Source organism: Adiantum capillus-veneris, chromosome 15, assembly GCF_014529385.1.
Source record: "Adiantum capillus-veneris isolate H3 chromosome 15, ASM1452938v2, whole genome shotgun sequence".
NCBI lineage: Eukaryota > Viridiplantae > Streptophyta > Polypodiopsida > Polypodiales > Pteridaceae > Adiantum > Adiantum capillus-veneris.
This window is the reverse complement of record NC_140945.1, coordinates 133,445,361-133,468,168: the sequence shown is the minus strand read 5'-3', so window position 1 is coordinate 133,468,168 and position 22,808 is coordinate 133,445,361. Positions and strand designations below refer to the sequence as shown.

General features: G+C 42.5%; 1 protein-coding gene across 1 annotated transcript in view; it reads left to right on the top strand.

The window, feature by feature from the left end:
* The window catches only part of LOC147441516 (peroxidase P7-like), a 54,582-nt gene extending 32,279 nt beyond the window's left edge, over window positions 1-22,303 (top strand). Inside the window, exons 2-3 of the mRNA XM_086483737.1 lie at window positions 21,550-21,585; window positions 21,731-22,303. Of these exons, the coding sequence (XP_086339863.1) occupies window positions 21,550-21,585; window positions 21,731-22,303 (609 nt within the window). The remainder of the gene's footprint in view (window positions 1-21,549; window positions 21,586-21,730) is intronic.
* The last annotated feature ends 505 nt before the right edge of the window (window positions 22,304-22,808 follow it).

Below are 22,808 nucleotides of genomic sequence, written 5' to 3'. Positions count from 1 at the left end.
ACCACTTTGAAGCACCTTCAAACACTTGCAAGAGTTTGCAAGTGCTTCAAAGTGCTTAAATTTTTTGGCAGGGGGCTCAAAGTGCTTGCACAAGTACATTAAATTTAGGCACTTTTAGCACTTGCAGACATTTGTAGGTGTTTAAATGTGCTTGGAAGTGCTTGCAAGTGGTTAAAAGTGTTTGCAAGTGCTAAATAGTCAAGAAATTTTAAGCAGTTTGCGAGCACTTTTGACCACTTTTATGCACCTTCAAGCACTTGTTGCAGGCATTTCCAGGTGTTTGCATGTGCTTAAAAGAGCCTATAGGTGGCTGAAAATGTTTGAAAGGTGAACACTTTCAACCACTTTTAGCACTTTCTAGAACTTTATATACTTTAAAGACAGAGAAGACTCGAGTACCTACTTGACTGACACCTCCTCCTTCATCCTTGCAGCATCATTGAGTCCAAACGACTTGGACAGTACCCTTGTAAGAGCTCCGATTTTAGTCTCCTTTTTGGCAATCGCTGTTGCATTTTTTGTTGGAGAGGCTTTTAGTTTCTCCACCTCCTCTCTGAGGCTCTCCACCTCTGCAGTGATGGGTACACAAGCTGTGGAGGTACCTTTGTTGCGCAACCATCAGTCCGGCTTTGCAGCCAAGATTTTCTTTATAGAGTTCACCTTCTCTTTTGCCTTCATTGCGTGTTGCTCAAGGTCATCGGCAAGATTCTCCACCCATGTTGTGTAGAGGGGATGAGAGGCTATCCACATGTGTCGTAGAGGGAGACTGGACTGAAAGGGAAAAGGGTAGAATGGCATGTGGTTTTGCTCCCAACCTCCCTATTTATAGCCCTTGGCCCTTACAAGTAGGTCCCCTTAACGCATGCTTGGCCCTCGGCTCCTAGCCGTACTGAGCCATTCAGTCCCTGGCCCTTGGCTTGCTTCGCAGACCTACCATTACTCCCCCCATGGAGAAGAGTTTTGGTTCGCGAAAACACTAGTGATGGTGACGGGAGCAAAGCGAACCCCGAACCCCGACGGCCTCTAAAACACCAAGGACCAAATGGCGCGCCTCGAGCCTGTCATGGTAAAGCAAACAGGGAGCACCACCTAGCTTCAACAGCTAGGACGCAAACAACACACAACCATAACAAAGTTTTCATCCAAGAGAGATGGATGCTTGGGAGTAATGATGAAGAGGAAAGGGAATGAGATCAAGTGAGAGAGAGAGAGGGTGAGGGAGGGGGTATAGCGGCTTAGTACTTAGTCACCACAAAAGGATGGCGAATCCGCACACCCTTCACACATACACAAGCTCACTCCAAACACAAGACTAGGTGGCGATTCCGCACACCTCACATGGGCAAAACATTGCAAGAAAACATACTCACAAAACCTCAAGCTTTATTTAGAGAATAAGGAGATGAAATGGGGAGCATAGGGTAGGGGAATGAGAAGGAAGAGCGTGGTAGAGCACATGGCGGATAGGTGGGAGTTGATGGCGAAGATTCGCACGAGGGTTATGGCCATCATCCTTCATTTATTTTCCCTTCATCTTCCATAGCCCAAGGGTGTAGAGGTCATGCTCAAGACGAGCATGGTGATTGCAGTGATGGTGATGGTGTGGGTGTGTGTGTGTGCACTAGGCACACATAGTGCATAGTGTACTCTTTGGTGATGGTGTGTGTCCTTAGTGTGATGGTGACCCCTCTTTATATAGCGGAGGAGGGGGGAGAAATTCTAGAATTTAGAAATGAAGAAATCATTATCTACATAGGCCATGTGACTGTGGGCCCCACTTGTCTGGCTGTGTGTTTATGTGCCAGAACAGTAGTCTCATGAGAGAGAGACTAAGAGAGAGAGATGGGTTGATAAAAAAAAAGTGAGAGGTGACATGGAGAATAAATTAATTACAAGAGGGGAGAGAGGGGAGTGTGTTCAGAGGTGAATCTGTGTGCAGATGTGTGTGAACACAAGAAAAATCAGGTAACCACTGGGTGGGGATGGGTCTGTGGGCACCTTTCTCAGTGAAACTAAGTGTGTGTGAGTGTGGGGGAGGCCATCTGGCTACAAGACAAGAGATATTTTGAATTTTAGAGAGAGAGGGGGGTATTTGGGTCATGGGATATGATAGGAGAGAGAAAGAGGGGGTGAGGTATACTATTTTGGAAGATAGGGTAAGTTGCATGTGAGTTAGGGTGCATTATTGGTGAGTTATAATGCATTATTGGTGAGAGGTGGGGTAGTTTGAGGGGAGAGAGAAAGGAGAAAGGACAAGGGGAAGAGAGAGGGGGTTGACCTTTTGAGTGGAGGAGAGGAAAAGGGACACCCGGCGGGGCAACAGTGAAGAAAAAGGAGGCAAGGTGGGGATGGGCTACCCTGCAGGCATGAGGTGGCCTATTTTACCTTTCTTATATATTTACATAATCATACTTTATTTTTTTCTTTTGTTTTCCAATGCCTTTTATCACTCCCTCCCTAAGAGGGGGTTTTTATGGGGTGGAGACGAGAGAAGAGGGGTATGGGAGCTTGGCTTGTGAAAAGCCCCCATCATTAGCCCTCCCCTTTTGGCAAGAGGCATTCATACCTCTAGCTCATCTGTTTCTTCTTTCGCTTAGCTGTAGGATCCGATATCGAGTTGCCTTTTGAACTATCCATTCCATTTGGCCATTGGTGAGATTTCTGGGATATTCGTTGATCTGTAACAGGTCCGGGTGATAGCTTTTTTCTTGGAATAGTGTCGGTTGATTAAAGGGGAAGCCCATGGCTTCCAGAACTTTGTGCGAGTGTCCTCTTGGATCCCAAGTGAAAAATAGGGTCATTGTCTGCAGTGTCCGAACAATAAAATTTGCATGCCAAATTGGACCAAATTTGTAACCACCAGTAGCGAGAGGGGAAATGAGCATCTTGGCTCCTGCAAAGACAGAACTGAAAATTATGATTCCCAAGAGTGTACCAAGAATCCACCATATATGGACGCCTTGTTGGTGTGGTGAGCTCAAGTTATCTTCAGAATCCTGCTTACTGCCATGACTAGAAAAAACTGCAAGCATATCATGCTTCTTTTGGGTGTGCTCAAACATGTCAGCTTCCTTTACTGATGCTAATAGCAAGCCACCTACCTTGCGGCTTAAATTCAAGCGTAATCCACTTACCTTTCTCCAAAGAGAGGATGCACTATTTGTAAAAAATTGTACCAAATTGCGAATGAGGTCTTCATTCTTGCATTCTATCAGGCTTTTGTCTATCCATGGCTCCTTTGATCTTATCTCCATGCTGATCTTCTCTCTATATGTTATAGCGGCTAGCCATAGCCATAGGTCTGATGCATCCCATGCAAACACAATGATGTGTTGTGGAGGAGTTTGGAACATCCTTAAAAGGTTGGCAACATATTGATCATCAAACTTACTATGAACATCCTCACATAAACTGGAGGCATTACCCATCTCCAAGTTTATAACACCCTTCAGTAGACTAGAGGCATTACCCATCTCTAAGTCTATAACACTACACAATAAAGTCTTGCTCGGCTGCCAAGCCTCTGGAGCAATAGACAACTCCAAACCTTCAGTCCTACTTACCTCTTCGTTATGGTCCTCATGTGAAACTGCCTTAATGCAAGATTCCTTTAGCTTGCTACACTGTCCTGGGTCCATGCTGGTGCACAGGCTTCCGTTTTCAAAGCCCTCCCCTTTGCTTGATATGTTGTCCATCTTCTGCAAAGCCTTTCTAACAGGCTGGTTTTCCTCTTCTCTTATATCTTTCATGACCTTTGCATTCCTCTTACTCTGATGAGGCCTAATCAACACTTTACACCTTCTTACCCTTACTGCCCAATGCTGTCGATTGATCGCTTTGGTGCCTATTTCATCCAAGGTTAAAGATGTACTCACATTTGTAAAATAATTTTCTTGACTTACCTCCCTCACTTGGGTAGCATCTTTTGATTCTTTAACCTCTTGTTCCACTGCTTCAGTTCTGTGAATAGTCTTCTCGCTTGATCCTTCTTCGGTTACCATCATCTTGACCTCTTCTGCAAGACCAATGATACTTGGTGTGCGGGTACCAATTGATGGTGGGCGTAGGATGATTGTAAGTGGTGATTGTGGCGGACATAGAATTTGTGTTGGTGGGGCTGGTGCTCGGGGTGTGGGTGTTCTTTCTCTAGGGGGTGACAATTGGTTCCTCCTACCTCCTCTATTATAGTTTTGTCTTGGTTTGGGACAGTAGTACATACCGTGACAGTCTTCTCCGCAGTTGTAGCAATGATACTCCCTGTTTTGTTTTCGTGCTCTTCCAGGGTCTTGATCTCTTTCTTGACTCCTCCCTTGCTGTATTAAGTGGACAGACAAATTCTGCAGTTGGTCAGTAATATGGGCCAACATATCTTGTTGGTCATCTATTACCCCAAGAGCCGGTGGTGGTGGTGGAATGGTGGTTGTCATAGTTGCTGGTCGACACGATCTTCCTGCTTCTGTTGACTCGGTTTCTTTAGCTTTCATTCGTAGCTTCTTGTCCTTAAGGCGAGCAATCTCAATGGCTAACTCGTACGTAGCCGGGAATGTACCTTTCACCTTCTCCTTGAGAAGCGGCCATAAGCCATGCGTGAACCAATCTTTTTTTAGGAAATCGGGTGTAGCTTCCCCCCTTGCCAGTGACTCAACCCACCGTTCCCACAAATCCACAAATTTGGACTCATAGGTGGCATATTCTAAAAGACTCTCCTGCTTCAAGTCTCTCAACTTGTCCCACAACTTTTCTGAAGTGGTACCTCCCCCAAAGCGCCTCTTCAAAGCGGTTTTTAAGGGTTCCCTGTCATCCTTGGTTGCTTGTGGAAGTGCATTGTACCATGATCTAGCTTCTAGCTTCATGAGATGCTTAAAGATTCTAACCCGGGATTCATCTGTATCTTTGTTGCTCACTACACATGCTACTTCAAAGTCATCTAGGAAGTCTGTTACCAAATCCTCCCCCTTGTTTCCTTTAAATGTTGGAAATGCTACACTTGCCATGATTACTTAGAGAGAGCTAGAAAGACACACTGCTTAGCTTGCAAAAGTTTTTTTCTTCTTTACAAGGAGGCGTGTATATTCTCTTATACTAGGACATAGATTAAAACTTCAAACGGTACATTGCCTTGTACCAAAGGTAAGACAAATGGTTGATCTGATGCCAGAACCTCCAAAAACCGCTCCCCACCCGGCATGGTGTCAATGACGTGCTGGTAGTGAGCCTTCAAATCCAGTATTACCTTGATTGAGTGTACACGTGTTGGTATGTGTGATCTGTCTTGAGGTAGGTTGTACTGATTCATGTGAAGCTTAGAGGTGCTTAGTCACTGTCCAAGCTTGTGGGAGAGGGTGGTGTTCTTTCCTTAAACAAACTCAGTAGATCCCTAGTTTCTCTAGTGAGAGTGTGAGCCAATGATTTCGTTATCTGTGTTGCTGCATCAGGTGCGACTTGAAAACTGACTGTGATAATTACCTCCGTGACTTGAGTTACCCGATTCTCAAAGTAGAATAGTGTTGATTCTCTATTGTGTAGAGCTCCTTCCATTTTGTTTTTGTGGGTTGGTTGTAGGTTGCGGACATGGTTTCGACCTTCTCCTTCTTCTTCTTGGCACTTGGCCTATGTACGTATATCCACTGGGTTTGGCGTGTTGGTTGAGTCTCCCACTGCAAATCGATTACCATTACGCCTGGCACTCGAGCTTCGATGGAGATGCGGAGTTCGTCTAGTTGTGCTTCGAGCTCTTCTTCTTCTGTCGTCCAATTAGCAAATCCTGCTAGCCATTCATCCATTCACAATAGTTTAGGGATTTCAGTCTTGTAAACTGAAGGGTTTCATGAAAAGACCCTCACTAGGGGCACCAAATGACGGGAGCAAAGCGAACCCCGAACCCCGACGGCCTCTAAAACACCAAGGACCAAATGGCGCGCCTCGAGCCTGTCATGGTAAAGCAAACAGGGGGCACCACCTAGCTTTAGCGGCTAGGACGCAAACAACACACCACCATAACAAAGTTTTCATCCAAGAGAGATGGATGCTTGGGAGTAATGATGAAGAGGAAAGGGAATGAGATCAAGTGAGAGAGAGAGAGGGTGAGGGAGGGGGTATAGCGGCTTAGTACTTAGTCACCACAAAAGGATGGCGAATCCGCACACCCTTCACACATACACAAGCTCACTCCAAACACAAGACTAGGTGGCGATTCCGCACACCTCACATGGGCAAAACATTGCAAGAAAACATACTCACAAAACCTCAAGCTTTATTTAGAGAATAAGGCGATGAAATGGGGAGCATAGGGTAGGGGAATGAGAAGGGAGAGCGTGGTAGAGCACATGGCGGATAGGTGGGAGTTGATGGCGAAGATTCGCACGAGGGTTATGGCCATCATCCTTCATTTAGTTTCCCTTCATCTTCCATAGCCCAAGGGCGTAGAGGTCATGCTCAAGACGAGCATGGTGATTGCGGTGATGGTGATGGTGTGGGTGTGTGTGTGTGCACTAGGCACACATAGTGCATAGTGTACTCTTTGGTGATGGTGTGTGTCCTTAGTGTGATGGTGACCCCTCTTTATATAGGGGAGGAGGGGGGAGAAATTCTAGAATTTAAAAATGAAGAAATCATTATCTACATAGGCCATGTGACTGTGGGCCCCACTTGTCTGGCTGTGTGTATATGTGCCAGAACAGTAGTCTCATGAGAGAGAGACTAAGAGAGAGAGATGGGTTGATAAAAAAAAAGTGATAGGTGACATGGAGAATAAATTAATTACAAGAGGGGAGAGAGGGGAGTGTGTTCAGAGGTGAATCTGTGTGCAGATGTGTGTGAACACAAGAAAAATAAGGTAACCAGTGGGTGGGGATGGGTTTGTGGGCACCTTTTTCAGTGAAACTGAGTGTGTGTGAGTGTGGGGGAGGCCATCTGGCTACAAGACAAGAGATATTTTGAATTTTAGAGAGAGAGGGGGGTATTTGGGTCATGGGATATGATAGGAGAGAGAAAGAGGGGGTGGGGTATACTATTTTGGAAGATAGGGTAAGTTGCATGTGAGTTAGGGTGCATTATTGGTGAGAGGTGTTGAGAGAGAAGGAGAGAGCACAGAAGTAGAACCCCAAAGTGTGTAGAATACACACATGAGATGATGTATATATAGAGGGGACCTGGGTGCCATATATAGAGAAGCCATATATTGAGTAGCTTCACATATAAGCTCAACACCCCCGCTCAAATAAGGGTCCCTAACTGTGGATGAAAAAACCCTTGGGGGATCAAGGGAAAAACCCACAGCTCTATATACACCCACCGTTATATTATAAAAATCATTGAATATACAAATGTTTACGAGGAGCTACATCACTGCTTTTACAATGAATGTTTTATGAGGAGTTACATTACTCCTATCAAATACAATAATGAATACAAAGGTTCAATAAAGAGGTGTAAAAGCTATCGATTAGCTTGTAATCAAAAGTGTCTCCGTGAATCTGCTGTGTAGCTTGTCACCAAGTTTGTCTTCATAAAATCAATTCTTTGATCAATCCTACATAGATCATAGACTCCAAAAAAAAACATGTCATGAAAATTATTAGCATCGTTAATGAAATAATTACGTTCACAATGCCATAAGAGATGGTTCGCGACGCCACTCTTTTGACGACATATATACGCACGACAACATATGGTACATAAAGTATAAACGTAAAAGTACAAAATGTGTGATTACATGATACAAATGATATGTGTATATACTACATAAAACAACATTTATCAATGTAGTGATCAATGAATACCATCAAAGTATTAACAAAATATCATCATTATGTCAATAAAAATGAATAAATGATCATGGTATCAACGAAAAGCATCATGATATCACCGAGAATAATCATTGTATCAACAAAACAACATCATGGCATCACCGAGAATAACCATGGTATCAACGAAATATCATCATGGCATCACCGAGAATAACCATGGTATCAACGAAACAACATCATGGTATCACCGAGAATAACCATGGTATCAACAAAACATCATCATGGTATCAATAAAAATCACCATGGAATCAACGAAATATCAACATGGAATCACCCAGAATAACCATGGTATCAACGAAATATCATCATGGCACCACCGAGAATAACCATGGTATCAATGACATATCATCATGGTATCAACGAAAATCACCATGACCAAAGTATTAACAAAACATCATCATGGTACCATCAAAATCACTATGGTATCAATGAGAAATTATCAATAAAACGACGTAAACTATATCTCTAAAAGAATAATTATACGAGAATCAATGAACGAGTATATCATATAACAAAAGATCATGTACCAACAGTAGCTCGATAGAATTTGGACGATCATCAACGGCTCGACTGAATCGGAACGATGTGTAACTGGCTTCTGCAGCAAAGTTACGTCAGTAACAAATATATGATCGATGAAGAAAAATATAATTGAGAAGTTTTTAATTATGAGAAAAATCAAAAGCAAAAAGTAAAATTTTGATTTTCAAGCATATTCGTAGTCCGAGACGATAACCCAAAATCGGTGCAGAATTTAGAGAAACTTCCTTCTGCAAAGTTATAGACCACATCGATTCCGGTCTCCCATAGCGGGTAGTTTCTTCTGCAAAGTTGTAGAACACATCGATTCCGGTCTCTCACGCGGGTAGTTTCTGCAAAATCATTTTCAATAAGCAGAAAAATAAAAAACAAAAAACGGAAATTGCTTTTTATGTATGTACGCAGTCCGCGAACGATAACTCAAAATCAGTACAGAATTTGAAAACACTTCCTTCTGCAAAGTTGTAGACCACATTCATTCCGGTCTCCCGCGCAAGTAGTTTCTGCAAAATCATTTTCAATTAGCAGAAAAATCAAAAGCAAAAAGCGGAAGTTGCTTTTTAGGTATGTACGCAGTTCGCGAACGATAACTCAAAATTGGTGCAGAATTTGAAAAAACTTCCTTCGGCAAAGTTGTAGAACACATTGATTCCGGTCTCTTTCGCAGGTAGTTTCTGCAAAATTGTTTCCAATTAGCAGAAAAATCAAAAACAAAACGCGGAAGCTGTTTTTCAGGTATGTACGCAGTCCGTAAACAATAACTCAAAATCGGTGCAGAATTTGAAGAAACTTCCTTCTGCAAAGTTGTAGACCACATCGATTCCACTCTCTCCAGCGGATAGGTTCTGCAAAATCGTTTCCAATTAGCAGAAAAAACAAAAACAAAACGCGGAAGCTGTTTTTCAGGTATGTACGCAGTCCATGAACGATAACTCAAAATCGGTGCAGAATTTGAAGAAACTTCCTTCTGCAAAGTTGCAAACCACATCGATTCCTTTCCCATCGCAGGTAGTTTCTGCAAAATCGATTTTGATCAGGAGAAAAAATGAAAACAAAAACGTACTGCTCTGATACCATGTTGAGAGAGAAGGAGAGAGCACAGAAGTAGAACCCCAAAGTGTGTAGAATACACACATGAGATGATGTATATATAGAGGGGACCTGGGTGCCATATATAGAGAAGCCATATATTGAGTAGCTTCACATATAAGCTCAACAAGAGGTGGGGTAGCTTGAGGGGAGAGAGAAAGGATAAAGGACAAGGGGAAGAGAGAGGGGGTTGACCTTTTGAGTGGAGGAGAGGAAAAGGGACACCGGCGGGGCAACAGTGAAGAAAAAGGAGGCAAGGTGGGGATGGGCTACCCTGCAGGCATGAGGTGGCCTATTTTACCTTTCTTATATATTTACATAATCATACTTTATTTTTTTCTTACTTTTTCCAATGCCTTTTATCACTCCCTCCCTAAAAGGGGCTTTTTATGGGGTGGGGACGAGAGAAGAGGGGTATGGGAGCTTGGCTTGTGAAAAGCCCCCATCAATGGTTTCTTCATAAGAACACTAATGTTTTCCAGTGTGACATCCCTCATGGGTATCTTGCTTTAAATCAATTGATATGTATGTTATGTTTTTTATCTTGATCCATTGAAGAATTATTCATTTGAGCGGAACCTCGGTCAGTAGGAGGTTCAATGAAACCAAGAGTTACATCTTGATTTTCTACATTGTTGTCCATTTGCAACCATCTGATGGGACCGGTTCTTATCCAAACATAGTGTGTAGACTCCATTTAGAACGCTAATGAGCATGGTAAACGAGTTTATCACAACAAAGATGTACCTGAAAGAGTACCGCTTTTTACTTTTAGTGAAAGTAACGTGCTGACCTAACTCATCATCCAAGTGTAATTCCTTGACTTGTTCTCAAATTTCATCAATAAAGAACCCCACCATAACTAGTGTTCAAGGTTGAGAATCTCACTTATACATGAAGAGCTAAACCTAGTCGCAAACATGCTTTAGCTGATGGTAAGCAAATTCCAAGTAGAGCAATAAATGCTTACTAATTGGACCGTTTGGTGCTAACGAACGCACTTTGGATATCCTTCAGCACAAGATTACACTTTGTAATCTGCCTATCCCCTTGTATATCTGACAATACTGAGGTGTGTTTCCTTCGGTTTAATAGACAGTCTTCCCAGATGACTGGTAAATGGGAATCACAATATTGTGTAACATTGTTGAGGCATCATCAATGTCTGGAATAACCATTGTGGTTAACTTGAAAAATCCACAAACACCCAAACAGAGCCATGAGGGCCTCTATTGGTGATTAGTAGACCCAAAAGTAATCTCATAGAGATACTGCACATAGAGTGCAAAATAATTCATAAAAAACAACTTGACGAATACGCATTCCATTCCAAATCGGCCTTTGCTAAACACTAGGGTCCATAACACCTAGTGTGCATGCATTTAGGAAAAAAAAAATCCGAACCTGTATATCCATGATCATCCTTGCCCATACTTATGGCAAATGTGATGCGTCTAGCACACATTAAAGAGGAATGTAAATAGTTCTGAAAAGAAACTAAATACTTTCAGTTGCAATCATTTGCAAGCCTTGCTGAAACATCTGAACCGTAATAGAAGGTGAAACAATGATCACTTCTAAGTACAAACAATGAAACTTTTTAATTAACAACTCATAGCCTTTCTATATGTAAAAAAACCATCTATAATGTTGTTTAGTAGCACTTGTATCTTAACAAGTCATTCTAAGTATCTGACAATTTCTGGCCACTTGAAATTGCTCTTGATACTTCGTGCGGAAAATGGTATAGAAAACAGATTGGACCAGCACCTAGGGACTTTGTCATGACACATATTTGAAATCGTCGGTGCCAGTGTCAGTCTCAACTAAGGATGTCTGAAAAAAGAACATCCTACAAGTACAAGATGTACTTGTGTGTGGAGGTAACTGCAAACACTCTACGACGGGAGTGAGAGGGACCCTCATTAGCCTTGCTCCACACTAGCTAAACCGAACTCCTTGAGTCCCTAGACCAGGTTGTATCCCACGTGACAACATGTGCCAAATTGAATCCGACAAGTGGGTGCATAACAACATAATGTACATTGGACACTATGGCCCAAAATACTTGTTCCGGCCTGCCCTTGGCATGGCCTTGGGGATTGAACTGAAAGTTAAGTTAACCGTATTCAAATGCACACGACCGCGTCTCCCACCTCTGAAAAAACCAAGCAACATTGCACTGGAAACATTGCTATATAACGCTCTCTTCGAGAGAGGTAACAGAAAACACAAGTCACATCTTGACCATCGATCTTGTAGCGGTCGTGAGAGAAGAGGATGACTTAAATAAGGCACTTTTCCTCTGAAATAATTCCTCTGCTTAGGTTCCTTTTAGTGTTGTTGTGTGTTTACAGCAACCAAAAGCCATGCTAAACAATCCATCACTTATTGTGTCCTTGACAGAGTTGCGAGTGTGATAGTGGAAGTGTAATTCATGAGGCGGTAGAATTGAATACACCCAACTAGCATGCCTTGCATGCAGAATTGTAAGCCCTCATCGAGAGTGATGGCCGCAAACGTGAGAGCCTAAAGTGCCTTGCTCACTTCACGTAAAATTGTCAAAGCTTTGCACAACATACAATATTGTCCAAAATAAATGTGAAAACATGAAAACAAGAAAAACTTAAAATTGTATAACCTGGTCATCCCATTGTAACTAGTTGTCTCGAAATTCTGAACGAAAAACTCGTCGGAAGATGGTTCATAGCCATAGCTGCTGTGCGAGAGAGATTTGACGTGTATATCATATACACCCTCTTTGCATGTAATGAAATAACACACTGATAAACTGACAAATTCCTCGAAGGTTGGATGCTCATAGCATAATCCAAACGAGAAAATATCAATGCAAGGTGCCGAATTGGAAGCCTTGCTTCCCTTAACAACTTATGGAGTTCCTGAGAGCTCATAGTCAAAGGATATTTATGATCGTACTTGCGTGGCTTGATTTGTTATCCTCTGGATTTGTAGATGGAGCCTTGCTCCCGTGATGTCGGTCACAATGTTGTCATACGCGAGATAGGTAAAGGAAAAGTAACCCCGAGTTGCACATTGCCACTTGGCATGCAGTCATAGCCAATTACGTTAGAAAACACGTTGGAGCACATTCACAGGCCTTGCCTGTACCAACATGTCACAGGCCTTGCTTGTACCTTTGGATCTAACATTTCCACGGAACCATGTTTGAGCAAAAATTCCAACCCAAAAGTGAAATGTTTACCATAACTGCAACCGTTAATGGTAGAAGTCATTGGGCCAAAGAATGCGTTCTTAGCTATTGAACATAGCATATCCCATGCATGCAAAACATTCACATGCCAAATATGAATGAGAGTCTCGATGATTGAAAAGCACAATGTATTCTCTAAACTTAATGACTAATGCGGGCAAAAACCGCCAAAAATAGCAGCTAATAGGTGCCGTTGCAGAATTGCATGGAAAGTGACCCAAAATGGTATATTGATGAAAAATGATGATTATCTATGCTTTTATGCTTATGCGAGTGATCCCACAAATTTAGGGATTTTCTTGAATCCGTTTGGGATTTTTCGCATCAAAAATGAGTTGAAAATGGCCTAGTTTTGGTCCAGAGTGGCAAAATGGCCCAAAAATTGACACATTAGATCATATTTCCATGGGGAAGAGAGAGAAGGGGGCTTTCTACAGAAAAAACCTGCAATTCATAACTACTGTGTAATGGTTTCCATGGTTGCTCAATCTATGTGTATGGCAGTCCCGCCTCTTCGCAATCTTGTATCTGAGCTTGTGAGGGAGTGAATTAGGGTTTTCCCTTATGAAATGGTGTGTGGGATTTACTTTAGAAGCTCAAAAATCTTTGAAAAATAAAAAATTTGTCATCGTGAAGGTGGAAGCTCGAGCATTCCTTTCAATTGTTTGATGCGATGACTATGTAATTGGGGGCGAGCTGGTTACATGATACCATGAAAGAGGTTTGGGTTTTGATTGAGAATTATGCTTGTATGAGCATTGAGGTTTCATGGCTGAAACTTTAGTGTTTTCAAATGGTCTTTTAAAGTGAATTTGAATGTGATTTGGTGATCCTCTTATCATAATCTCAACTACGAAAACAAGCAATTTCCAAGCACGATAGGAAAGAGGGTTTGTGACTTTGCTTTCACAAACGCTCTTAGATTCTCTATCGTCCTTAGAAAGAGGGTTGGTGATTCTCCAGAAATGCTTTTTCACAAAGTGTTTGTGACTCTCATCACGAACTCTCACAACCAGAGGTTTTGCATCTTCCCAGCTAGACTGCACACTTCCTGACACGGTGCCGGCCCACTGAGGATATTGTTCTATTTATCGAAAGTCAAGACAGAATTACCTCGTCTATGTGCGATTGTATCGAGTAGGATATCATATTGAAAGGAAAAAAGTATCGGCAATGATTTCACAGACAAGCCATACCTGTGTTGGCCCATATCCATTGTCGATGATCATTGAATCATCGACATACCTGTGTTGGCCCATATCCATTGTCGATGATCATTGAATCATGTTGATGTCCCTTTGCATGCCGAATTTTCCAAGGCGTGCCGACCATTTTTGTTGTCGATCAAATTGTACAGCCTTTGCATGCATGATGGCATGTTGCAGCTTCCCCGTGCGGCTGTCCTACCGTAGATCGTCGTTTTGGTATGGCCATGTAGCTTTGCATGGAAATTTATGACCACATGGTAGTGTGACGAGACCCTTGGGTGGCCCACGGGCACCCTAGGGCACCCAATAGTGTGAGAAACAAAATAAAAAATAAAAAAAGATCAAAGCTTCTGGTATGGTAGTGTGCCGCTGTCTGCGCAAGAAAACTTCTTGAGAGAATGCACGATGCGATGTTTTTTGGGTTGAGCTACTGTGATGAATTCCACTACTTGGCCCAGGAAGAATCTGGCACGCTCAACACCGCCTGGTTTCGTGCACGTCAAAACCGTCTGCCTCCCTCATGCAAGGGTTGCTGCACACATCGCTCGGCTTAGAACCCTTGCTCACGTGCTTGGTCATGCAACTTGAGCCCGCCATGGAAGGGGCTACTCCCGCAGGGCTGCTCCTGCAGACCTCCGGCCCTATTCTCTTCCTCTTTCCAAGGGACCCTGCCCATGCCATGGCAACCTAGCTCGAAATAGATAGATAGATAGATAGAGAGAGAGAGAGAGAGAGAGAGAGAGAGAGAGAGAGAGAGAGAGAGAGAGAGAGAGAGAGAGAGATAGAGAGAGAGAAAGCAAGCATACCATGCAAGGTTCCCCTTCCTCCATAGCCTCTCCCTCCCCTGAGCTATGATACCAGTGAAAGGACAAAGGGTAGACTCGCATGTGCTTCTCCTCCCAGCCTCCCTACTTATAGCCCTTGGCCCTTACAAGTAGATCCCTTTAATGCATGTCCTATTGAGCTTATATGTGAAGCTACTCAATATATGGCTTCTCTATATATGGCACCCAGGTCCCCTCTATATATACATCATCTCATGTGTGTATTCTACACACTTTGGGGTTCTATTTCTGTGCTCTCTCTCTCTCTCTCTCAACATGGTATCAGAGCAAGACGTTTTTGTTTTCTATTTTTCTCCTTTGCAGAAACTATCCGCACGAGGCACCGCAATCGATGTGGTCTACAACTTTGCAGAAGTTGAGTTATCTTCCACGGACTGCGTACATACCTGAAAAGAAACTTCACTTTTTTTTCCTGATTGAAAACGATTTTGCAGAAACAGCTCTCATGAAGCATTGGAATCCATGTGGTGGACAACTTTGCAGAAGAAAATTTTTCCAAATTCTGCACCGGTTTTCAAGTATCGTTGGCGGACTGCGTACATGTCTGAAAAGCAACTTTGTTTTTTTTTTCCCCCTCCTAATTGAGAACAATTTTGCAAAAATAGCCCGCGAAGGCACTGAAATTGATGTGGTCTATAACTTTGCAGAAGAAAGTTTTTTCAAATTCTGCATTGATTTTGAGTTGTCGTTTGCGGACTTCGTACATGCCTAAAAAGCAACTTTCATTTTGTGTTTTTTTTTTTCTCCTAATTGAAAACAATTTTGCAGAAACTATTTGCTTGAGCCATCAAAATCGATGTGGTGTACAACTTTGCAGAAGAAGCTTTCTCTAAATTTTGCACCGATTTTGGGTTATCGTTCTCGGACTGCGAATATGTTTGAAAAGAAAATTTTACTTTTTGCTTCTAATTTTCCTCATAATTGAAAACTTCTCAATTATATTTTCTCTTAATCAATCATATATTTGTTACAGATGTAACTTTGCTGCAAAAGCCAGTTACATATCGTTCCAATTCAGTCAAGTCGTTGATGATCATCCAAATTCTATCGAGCTACTGTTGGTACGTAATCTTTTGTTATATGATATACTCGTTCATTGACTCTCGTATAATTATTCTTCTAGAGATATAGTTTATGTCGTTTGATTGATAATCTCTCGTTGATACCATAGTGATTTTGATGGTACCATGATTATGTTTTGTTAGTACTTTGGTCATGGTGATTTTCGTTGATACCATGATGATATTTCGTTGATACCATGGTTATTCTCAGTGATTCCATGATGATATTTCCTTGATACCATGGTTATTCTCAGTGATACCATGATGTTGTTTCGTTGATACCATGGTTATTCTCGGTGATACCATGATGTTGTTTCTTTGATACAATGATTATTCTCGGTGATATCATGATGTTCTTTCATTGATACCATGGTTATTTTCGGTGATACCGTGATGTTGTTTCGTTGATACAATGATTATTCTATGATGATTTTTGTTGATACCATGATGGTTTACTTATTTTTATTGATACAATGACGATATTTTGTTAATACTTTGATGGTACTCATTGATATCACTACGTTGATAAATGTCATTTTATGTAGTATATACACATGTCATTTGCATCACGTAATCACATGTCGTGTACTTTTACATTCACACTTTATGTACCATATATTGTCGTGCATATATATGTCGTCAAAAGAGTGACGTCGCAAACCATCTCTTATGGCATTGTGAACGTAATTATTTCACTAATGATGCTAATAATTTTCATGACTATGTCTTTTGAGTCTATGATCTATGTAGGATTGATCAAAGAATTGATCTCATGAAGACAAACTTGGTGACAATAAAAGATTTATGAAGACCTGTTTGGTGATGCCATATTGATGACAACATGAAGACATGTTTGGTGATGTGATATTGATGACAAGCTACACAGCAGATTCACGGAGACGCTTTTGATTGTGAGCTAATCGATAGCCTTTACACCACTTTATTGAACCTTTGTATTCATTATTGTATTTGATAGGATAGGAGTAATGTAACTCTCATAAAACATTCATTGTAAAAGGAGTGATGTAGCTCCTCATGAACATTTGTATATTCAATGGTTTTTATAATATAACGGTGGGTGTATATAGAGATGTGGGTTTTTTCCTTGATCCCCCAAGGGTTTTTTCATCCAGAGTTAGGGATCCTTATTTGAGCGGGGCTGTTGACCTTATATGTGAAGCTACTCAATACATGGCTTCTCTATATATGGCACCGAGGTCCCCTCTATATATACATCATCTCATGTGTGTATTCTACACACTTTGGGGTTCTATTTCTGTGCTCTCTCTCTCTCTCTCTCTCTCTCTCTCTCTCTCTCTCTCTTAACATGCCTAGCCCTCGGCTCCTAGCCGTACTGAGCCATTCAGTCCCTCGCCCTTGGCCTGCTGTCCGAAACTACCATTGTCCTGACATGGACTCCGCAGGACCGTCCACAAAATTATCTTTCAATCCTTCAAATGTGTGGGCTTCCTTCACGTCGTAATCGGACATGAACGTATGTATTTTCCGATTGAGCCCCCTTTTCTCGCTCTTAACATTGTCTAATACTTGATCCTTGACGAAAGCCCATGGAATCTTATGGCTATCGGGGTCTGCTTTGGCAGCATCACAGTATTCATATGCGAACCCGCTCGCAAACCTCGTCATGAGCTCGCTGTTGGAGAGGGTAGCCCAGTAGACCTTATGATACAAAAGCATGCATACATCGTAAAGGTGGTCATGCACCTGGTGGAGGAATCTGCTGTGTGGTCGCTGTGTGGGGGTCTACTCTGTTGTGGTGTTTGCAGCAGGGACCACCTACTATACCACCTATGTGCTCCGAGTCAGGTTTTTGTGCTTCCTTGAGGGAGTGTTCTTCTTGGGATTCATCTCTGTAGAGGGTGCTGCTGTAGCCTTTATGCTTTTGTACCGGGGGAATGGGGGCAATGTTAGGAAATATGACGTAACTAAATAGACATTTGAGTAGATTACTTAATGGGGAGAGATAGATTTCACACACAAGAAATTATAGAGTAGAGACAGAGAGATAGAGTACACACGATATACGTGGTTCCCCCAATGTGGGCTACGTCCATGGGAAAGGAGCCACTCAATGGCTTTAGTACTTCAAAACAAGAAGTAGGTTACAAAGGGATTATACCCTTTTGGAGCTCCCGCCTTGCTTCACTCTCACCACCTCACACCCACCTTGTTGCATCAACTTCACACTATGTAATGTGTGTAGAAATGGCCTCCTTTTATAGGCCAAAAGGGTTGCCCTCTCTCATGAGAGGCAGCCATGTGTTGCCGCCCTTGTGTAGATAAGTTCAAATTGGACCCTCCAATCCCCCCATGTGTGGCAGCCCTTGAGAAGACAAGTCCGCGTTTGAATTTGGCTATCGGCCATTGAATTCAGCCACCGGCCACCGGCCATTGACTACCGGCCACGGCCAACTGGTCAACCAACTGGTCGTTTTCCGACCACTTTCTGTCCGCTATTCGGTCATAATATTCCGACAGAAAGGAATATTCCGGCGAGTGATTTTTATTTCCGACGAGTGATTTTTCTTCACGCATGATGGCTTCTCCTCATAATGGGGGCCTTACAAATGTGCATTTTTACCATAGAAAATTACAAGGGGTAAATCAGGCTCCATACTTAACAGGCAGAGCTCCACCACGGCTATGGTAGAGTGAGACGGGTGCAATGGGGGGCAGAGCGCGATGGCTACAACATGCAACAAGGGGAGCACGAGCAATGCGGGCAGCACGAGCTATGGGAGCAGAGCAAGAACACAGGTACAGGCGGGCATCCAAGTGACAAGCTAGTTGCATGAGAGGAAAGGAGAAAGAGGACAAGGGGTGTCTAGGCCATGATGACTGTAAGTTCAAAAAAAGGGGACCCACTCCACCCCATAATGGCTCGCACGCATCTAGATGATAGGTACATAAATTATAGTGCATGCAAATTTAGAATTTCCCCCTCCCTCTTTTCTCAAATTTGAAAAACGTTGAATTTCCCTCCACCTAGTTGCTATTGGTGGTACCACCAAAAGGACCAAAAAGTGGTACCACCTAAACATGCTTTCACCCTTTTTCATGACTGTAGCCATATTGATGACATTGGAAGCTTTGTATATGTTCTCTTGAATCCTCCCCAAATTGGTGGTGTTAGCGGTTGTGTATGCATGTGTAAGGGTTGAAACAAATGATGTGTGGTGAGTGTGCTCTGTGTTGTGTTCTTGCCAAGTGTTTGAACATTTAGAGGTTTGTAGACACTAGTCTGCTAGTGTGTGTTGTATATTTTACAGGTGTTTTTGAGAGGACAAGGGCGTTGTGAATGCCCTGAGCTATAACAAGGTCTTGTGTTCATCTGTGATGGATGTGTTTCCCCATTCCCCATTTCTAGCTTCTGGTGCCCCCACACAGAGGAGCACAATGATTGCTCCTAGATTGGTGTGAAGTTATTGTTTTTTGCATTGGAAAGCATGGCGATGCAAAGGTATGGAATAATTTCATAGGCAAGAAGAGTCCAAACGAGTGGATTGCAGATTTTGAATTGTATATGTTTATTAAAGAACTATGTGTTTAATCCTGAACATGTTTTGTGGGAGAATTATAAGTTTATTAAAGAACTATGTGTCTAATCCTCAACATTTTTTATAGGACAATTACAATCTTGGTGATGATGGGTCATTGAGATTGAACTAGAAACCATTCTAGATTGTAGAGTTAACCAACTTAGAAGTAGAACTCATGTTGAATTTTTTGTCAAGTGGGTACCTATCATGTAGAAGATGTCTCATGGGTTGATTTATATGTCTTGCATGTTGAACACCCCTTCTTCCATCTCTAAGGTCAACGTTAATTTTGACAAGGAAAGAATGTAAGAGGAATTATCTTCAAATTTTTAGCAATTACGTTTATTTGAAAGAAGTTTTGGGTTTTTTGAGGTTTGTCCACAATCTAGGTCATTCTAATTATTTTCCTTGAGCTACAAATTTTGGTCCAAGGTTTACTTTGAGAGCCACTTTTTGAGGGTGCTAATATGAGATTTTGGAAATGTGATTTATGTAGGAAACACAACCCTAAACATGAGAAAAAGGAATGGTTCTTTGAGTATTTTTTGATTCCATCGTTTTGATGCTTGTTAAAGCCCTTATATATTATATTAAGGAAAAAGCGAAAAATGCATGTTTAGTTTACATCATTTTTATAGAAATTGCCAACTTGTAAACCTTCATTTGTTGGTTGGATAATCCAAGCTAGATGTGTCTCTTTTGTATCACACAACTATCAAAGAGCGTGACGAGGAAAAAAATTCCATGTGAGACGAGCTTGGACAGATTTGGACCCGATGAAGAGCTATAAGCCATTGATGATGGCTAAAAAAGTAACATGTATGGGATTTTATTAGTGTTATTTTGTTATCGTGTGCTCCTACGATGCCTCTTTTCAACTCTATTTTGACTTTTCTTTACTAAAGATTAGAGTCAGCTAGAAAAATAGTCACTTTTGGGCTAGCTATTCTTCGAGACGGTCTCTATCATTGGCACATGCTACATGATTGTGATTGTGAGTGCAATGGTGATTGTGATTGCGTGTATGTCTTGGGATATTGGGATTGGGAGTGAGAGTGAGTGAAATGTGATTGAGAGTGAGATAGCTCAGGGGTGGTCGAGACGTTATGATAGGAGGTAGATTCTCAGCTTGTCCTATCTATTCTGCGTATTTTCTCATTTTTTTAATTTTCAACCCGTGTCCTGTCACAAAGACTAGTGACATCCACTATGTTGTGCATTCACCTTGTGCTTGGGATACACAAGGAAATTTCCATTGATGGTAAGATAGGATAGTTTCTCTCAATGTGGTAGACATGCAGGCGTGTACACATGAGAGAGAGAGAGAGAGAGAGAGAGAGAGAGAGAGAGAGAGTAATATATAGAAGCAAGAAAGTTTCACAAAAAAATATGTGAGAGAGACAGAGAGTTTTAAACCATATTCTTAGACTTTGCGAGAGGCCTTACCCGATTTTTCTTTTCACGCAAATGGCAGAAGGCAGCATCCAAAGTATGCTCTCAAGCATTTGTCACTCCCACATTACAATTTGGGTGCGAGAAAAAGTGACTATGAGGTGGATCCACACGTTGGGAGGCCATTGGTTGCTATGGCGATTTGCAATGGGATAGATTGAGTCATGAGTAATGTGAACCGAACCTTATCCCAACTCATTGCTCACGCAAAATAGGATAAGGTAATTATCAGCGGTTCAACTTCAACTTGAGTTGCAATTACAGCGCCACGTGCGGACATGTCATCACAGCAACCAAATGGTGGGCTACTTAGAAATAAGTCCCGAAAGCCTTTTAAGTTGGATAGTTGACCTGTCACCAGTTTCCGATCGCGACAACGTCGGAGAAATGTTCTCGACGAGAGAGAGAGAGAGAGAGAGAGAGAGAGAGAGAGAGAGAGAGAGAGAGAGAGAGAGAGAGAGAGAGAGAGAGAGAGAGAGAGAGAGAGAGAGAGACTATGTGCTGCACGTAGCCGTGAGAAGCATGTAAGTGATTATGCATGAGCAACGTTGAGCATGCATGCATATTGCAGAGATAAGCTGTGCAAAGACTCGTTCTTAAGGGCCAGATCGATCTCCTCGACCACTACATGTATCGACTTTGGACACGGGGACTCCAGCCAACTATAAGCTGAGCACCTAGCTAATTTCTGTACAATACTTTAGATCAAATCGCGTTGGAGAAGGAGTGCCCGGGAGTCGTCTCCTGCGCTGACATCCTGGCCATGGCTGCGCGCGACTCCGTGGCGGTGGTAAGTTTTAGTTGAATCTATTGCTCGCTTCAAATTGTTCTGCTTGCATCTGCTTCCACTTATGTATAATCTGAATCCTCATATGTTTACTCTACTAATATTCCAAAGTGTAAGTGCTAATGATCTCACTCTGTCTGCATTGCAGAGCGGCGGCCCATCCTATCGTGTTCTGCTCGGCCGGCGTGACAGCCTCACCGCCAGCCGCTCCCTAGCCAACCAGAACCTGCCCGGATTCAATTTCAATGTCAGCGACCTCGTCGCCAACTTCGCCAACGTCGGCCTCTCCCCCAAGGACATGGTGGTGCTCTCTGGCGGCCACACCATCGGCAAAGCCAATTGCAACACCTTCGCTGCACGGTTGACCCCCAACACCGACGACCCCACCGCCCTCGAGTCCAACTACCGCGAGTCGCTTGTGCCTCAGTGCCCTACCGCTGCCAATGCTGCCTTTGTGGACCTCGACGTCGCCTCCCCCACTCTCTTTGACAATGGCTACTACTCCAACCTCCTCAGCAACCGCGGACTCCTCCACTCCGACCAGGTGCTCTACTCTACCGCCGGCACCACACATGACCAGGTGGCCCGTTATGCTAAGAGCCAGGCCGCCTTCTTCATCGCCTTCACCACCCCCTTGATCAAGATGGGCAATATCTCCCCCCTCATCGGCTCCATGCAAGGAGAGATACGCACCCAATGCGGCTTCGTCAACAGCAGCTAGCCAATTCTTACAAGCTAGACTTTCTCCCTACAACGTTGCCTAACAGCTATGATCACTCATTGAGAGGATCGACAGAAGCTAAAAGTATACATAAAATTTCTAAATATCGAAAAAGGAAAATGATTCGTTTAGCCCCTTGAAAAAAAAAATATTCACAACATTTTAGTACCCACATAACATTCAACTGTGGCTCCTCAATCTTTTATTGAAGTTATTTTGTATATAGAATGTAGAATTCAATTAGCTTGAAAAGTGTTGCTTTCGTCGTTGTTGAGGTGGTCTAGTTTTGTCAAACAAGTGTGCTTTGACTGGTGTAGGAGATTGCTCCATAATCAATTTTTCTATTTAACGTCTTTTGTATACCATAGTAAACTTTCAATTAGCTTGAGAAGTATTGGTTTCTTTGTTATTCAGGTAGTTTAGTCTTATCAAACAAGAGTGCTTTGACCAGTTTGTAAAGCAGATTACTCCATGATCTATTCAATTTATGAGACTATAACGGTGA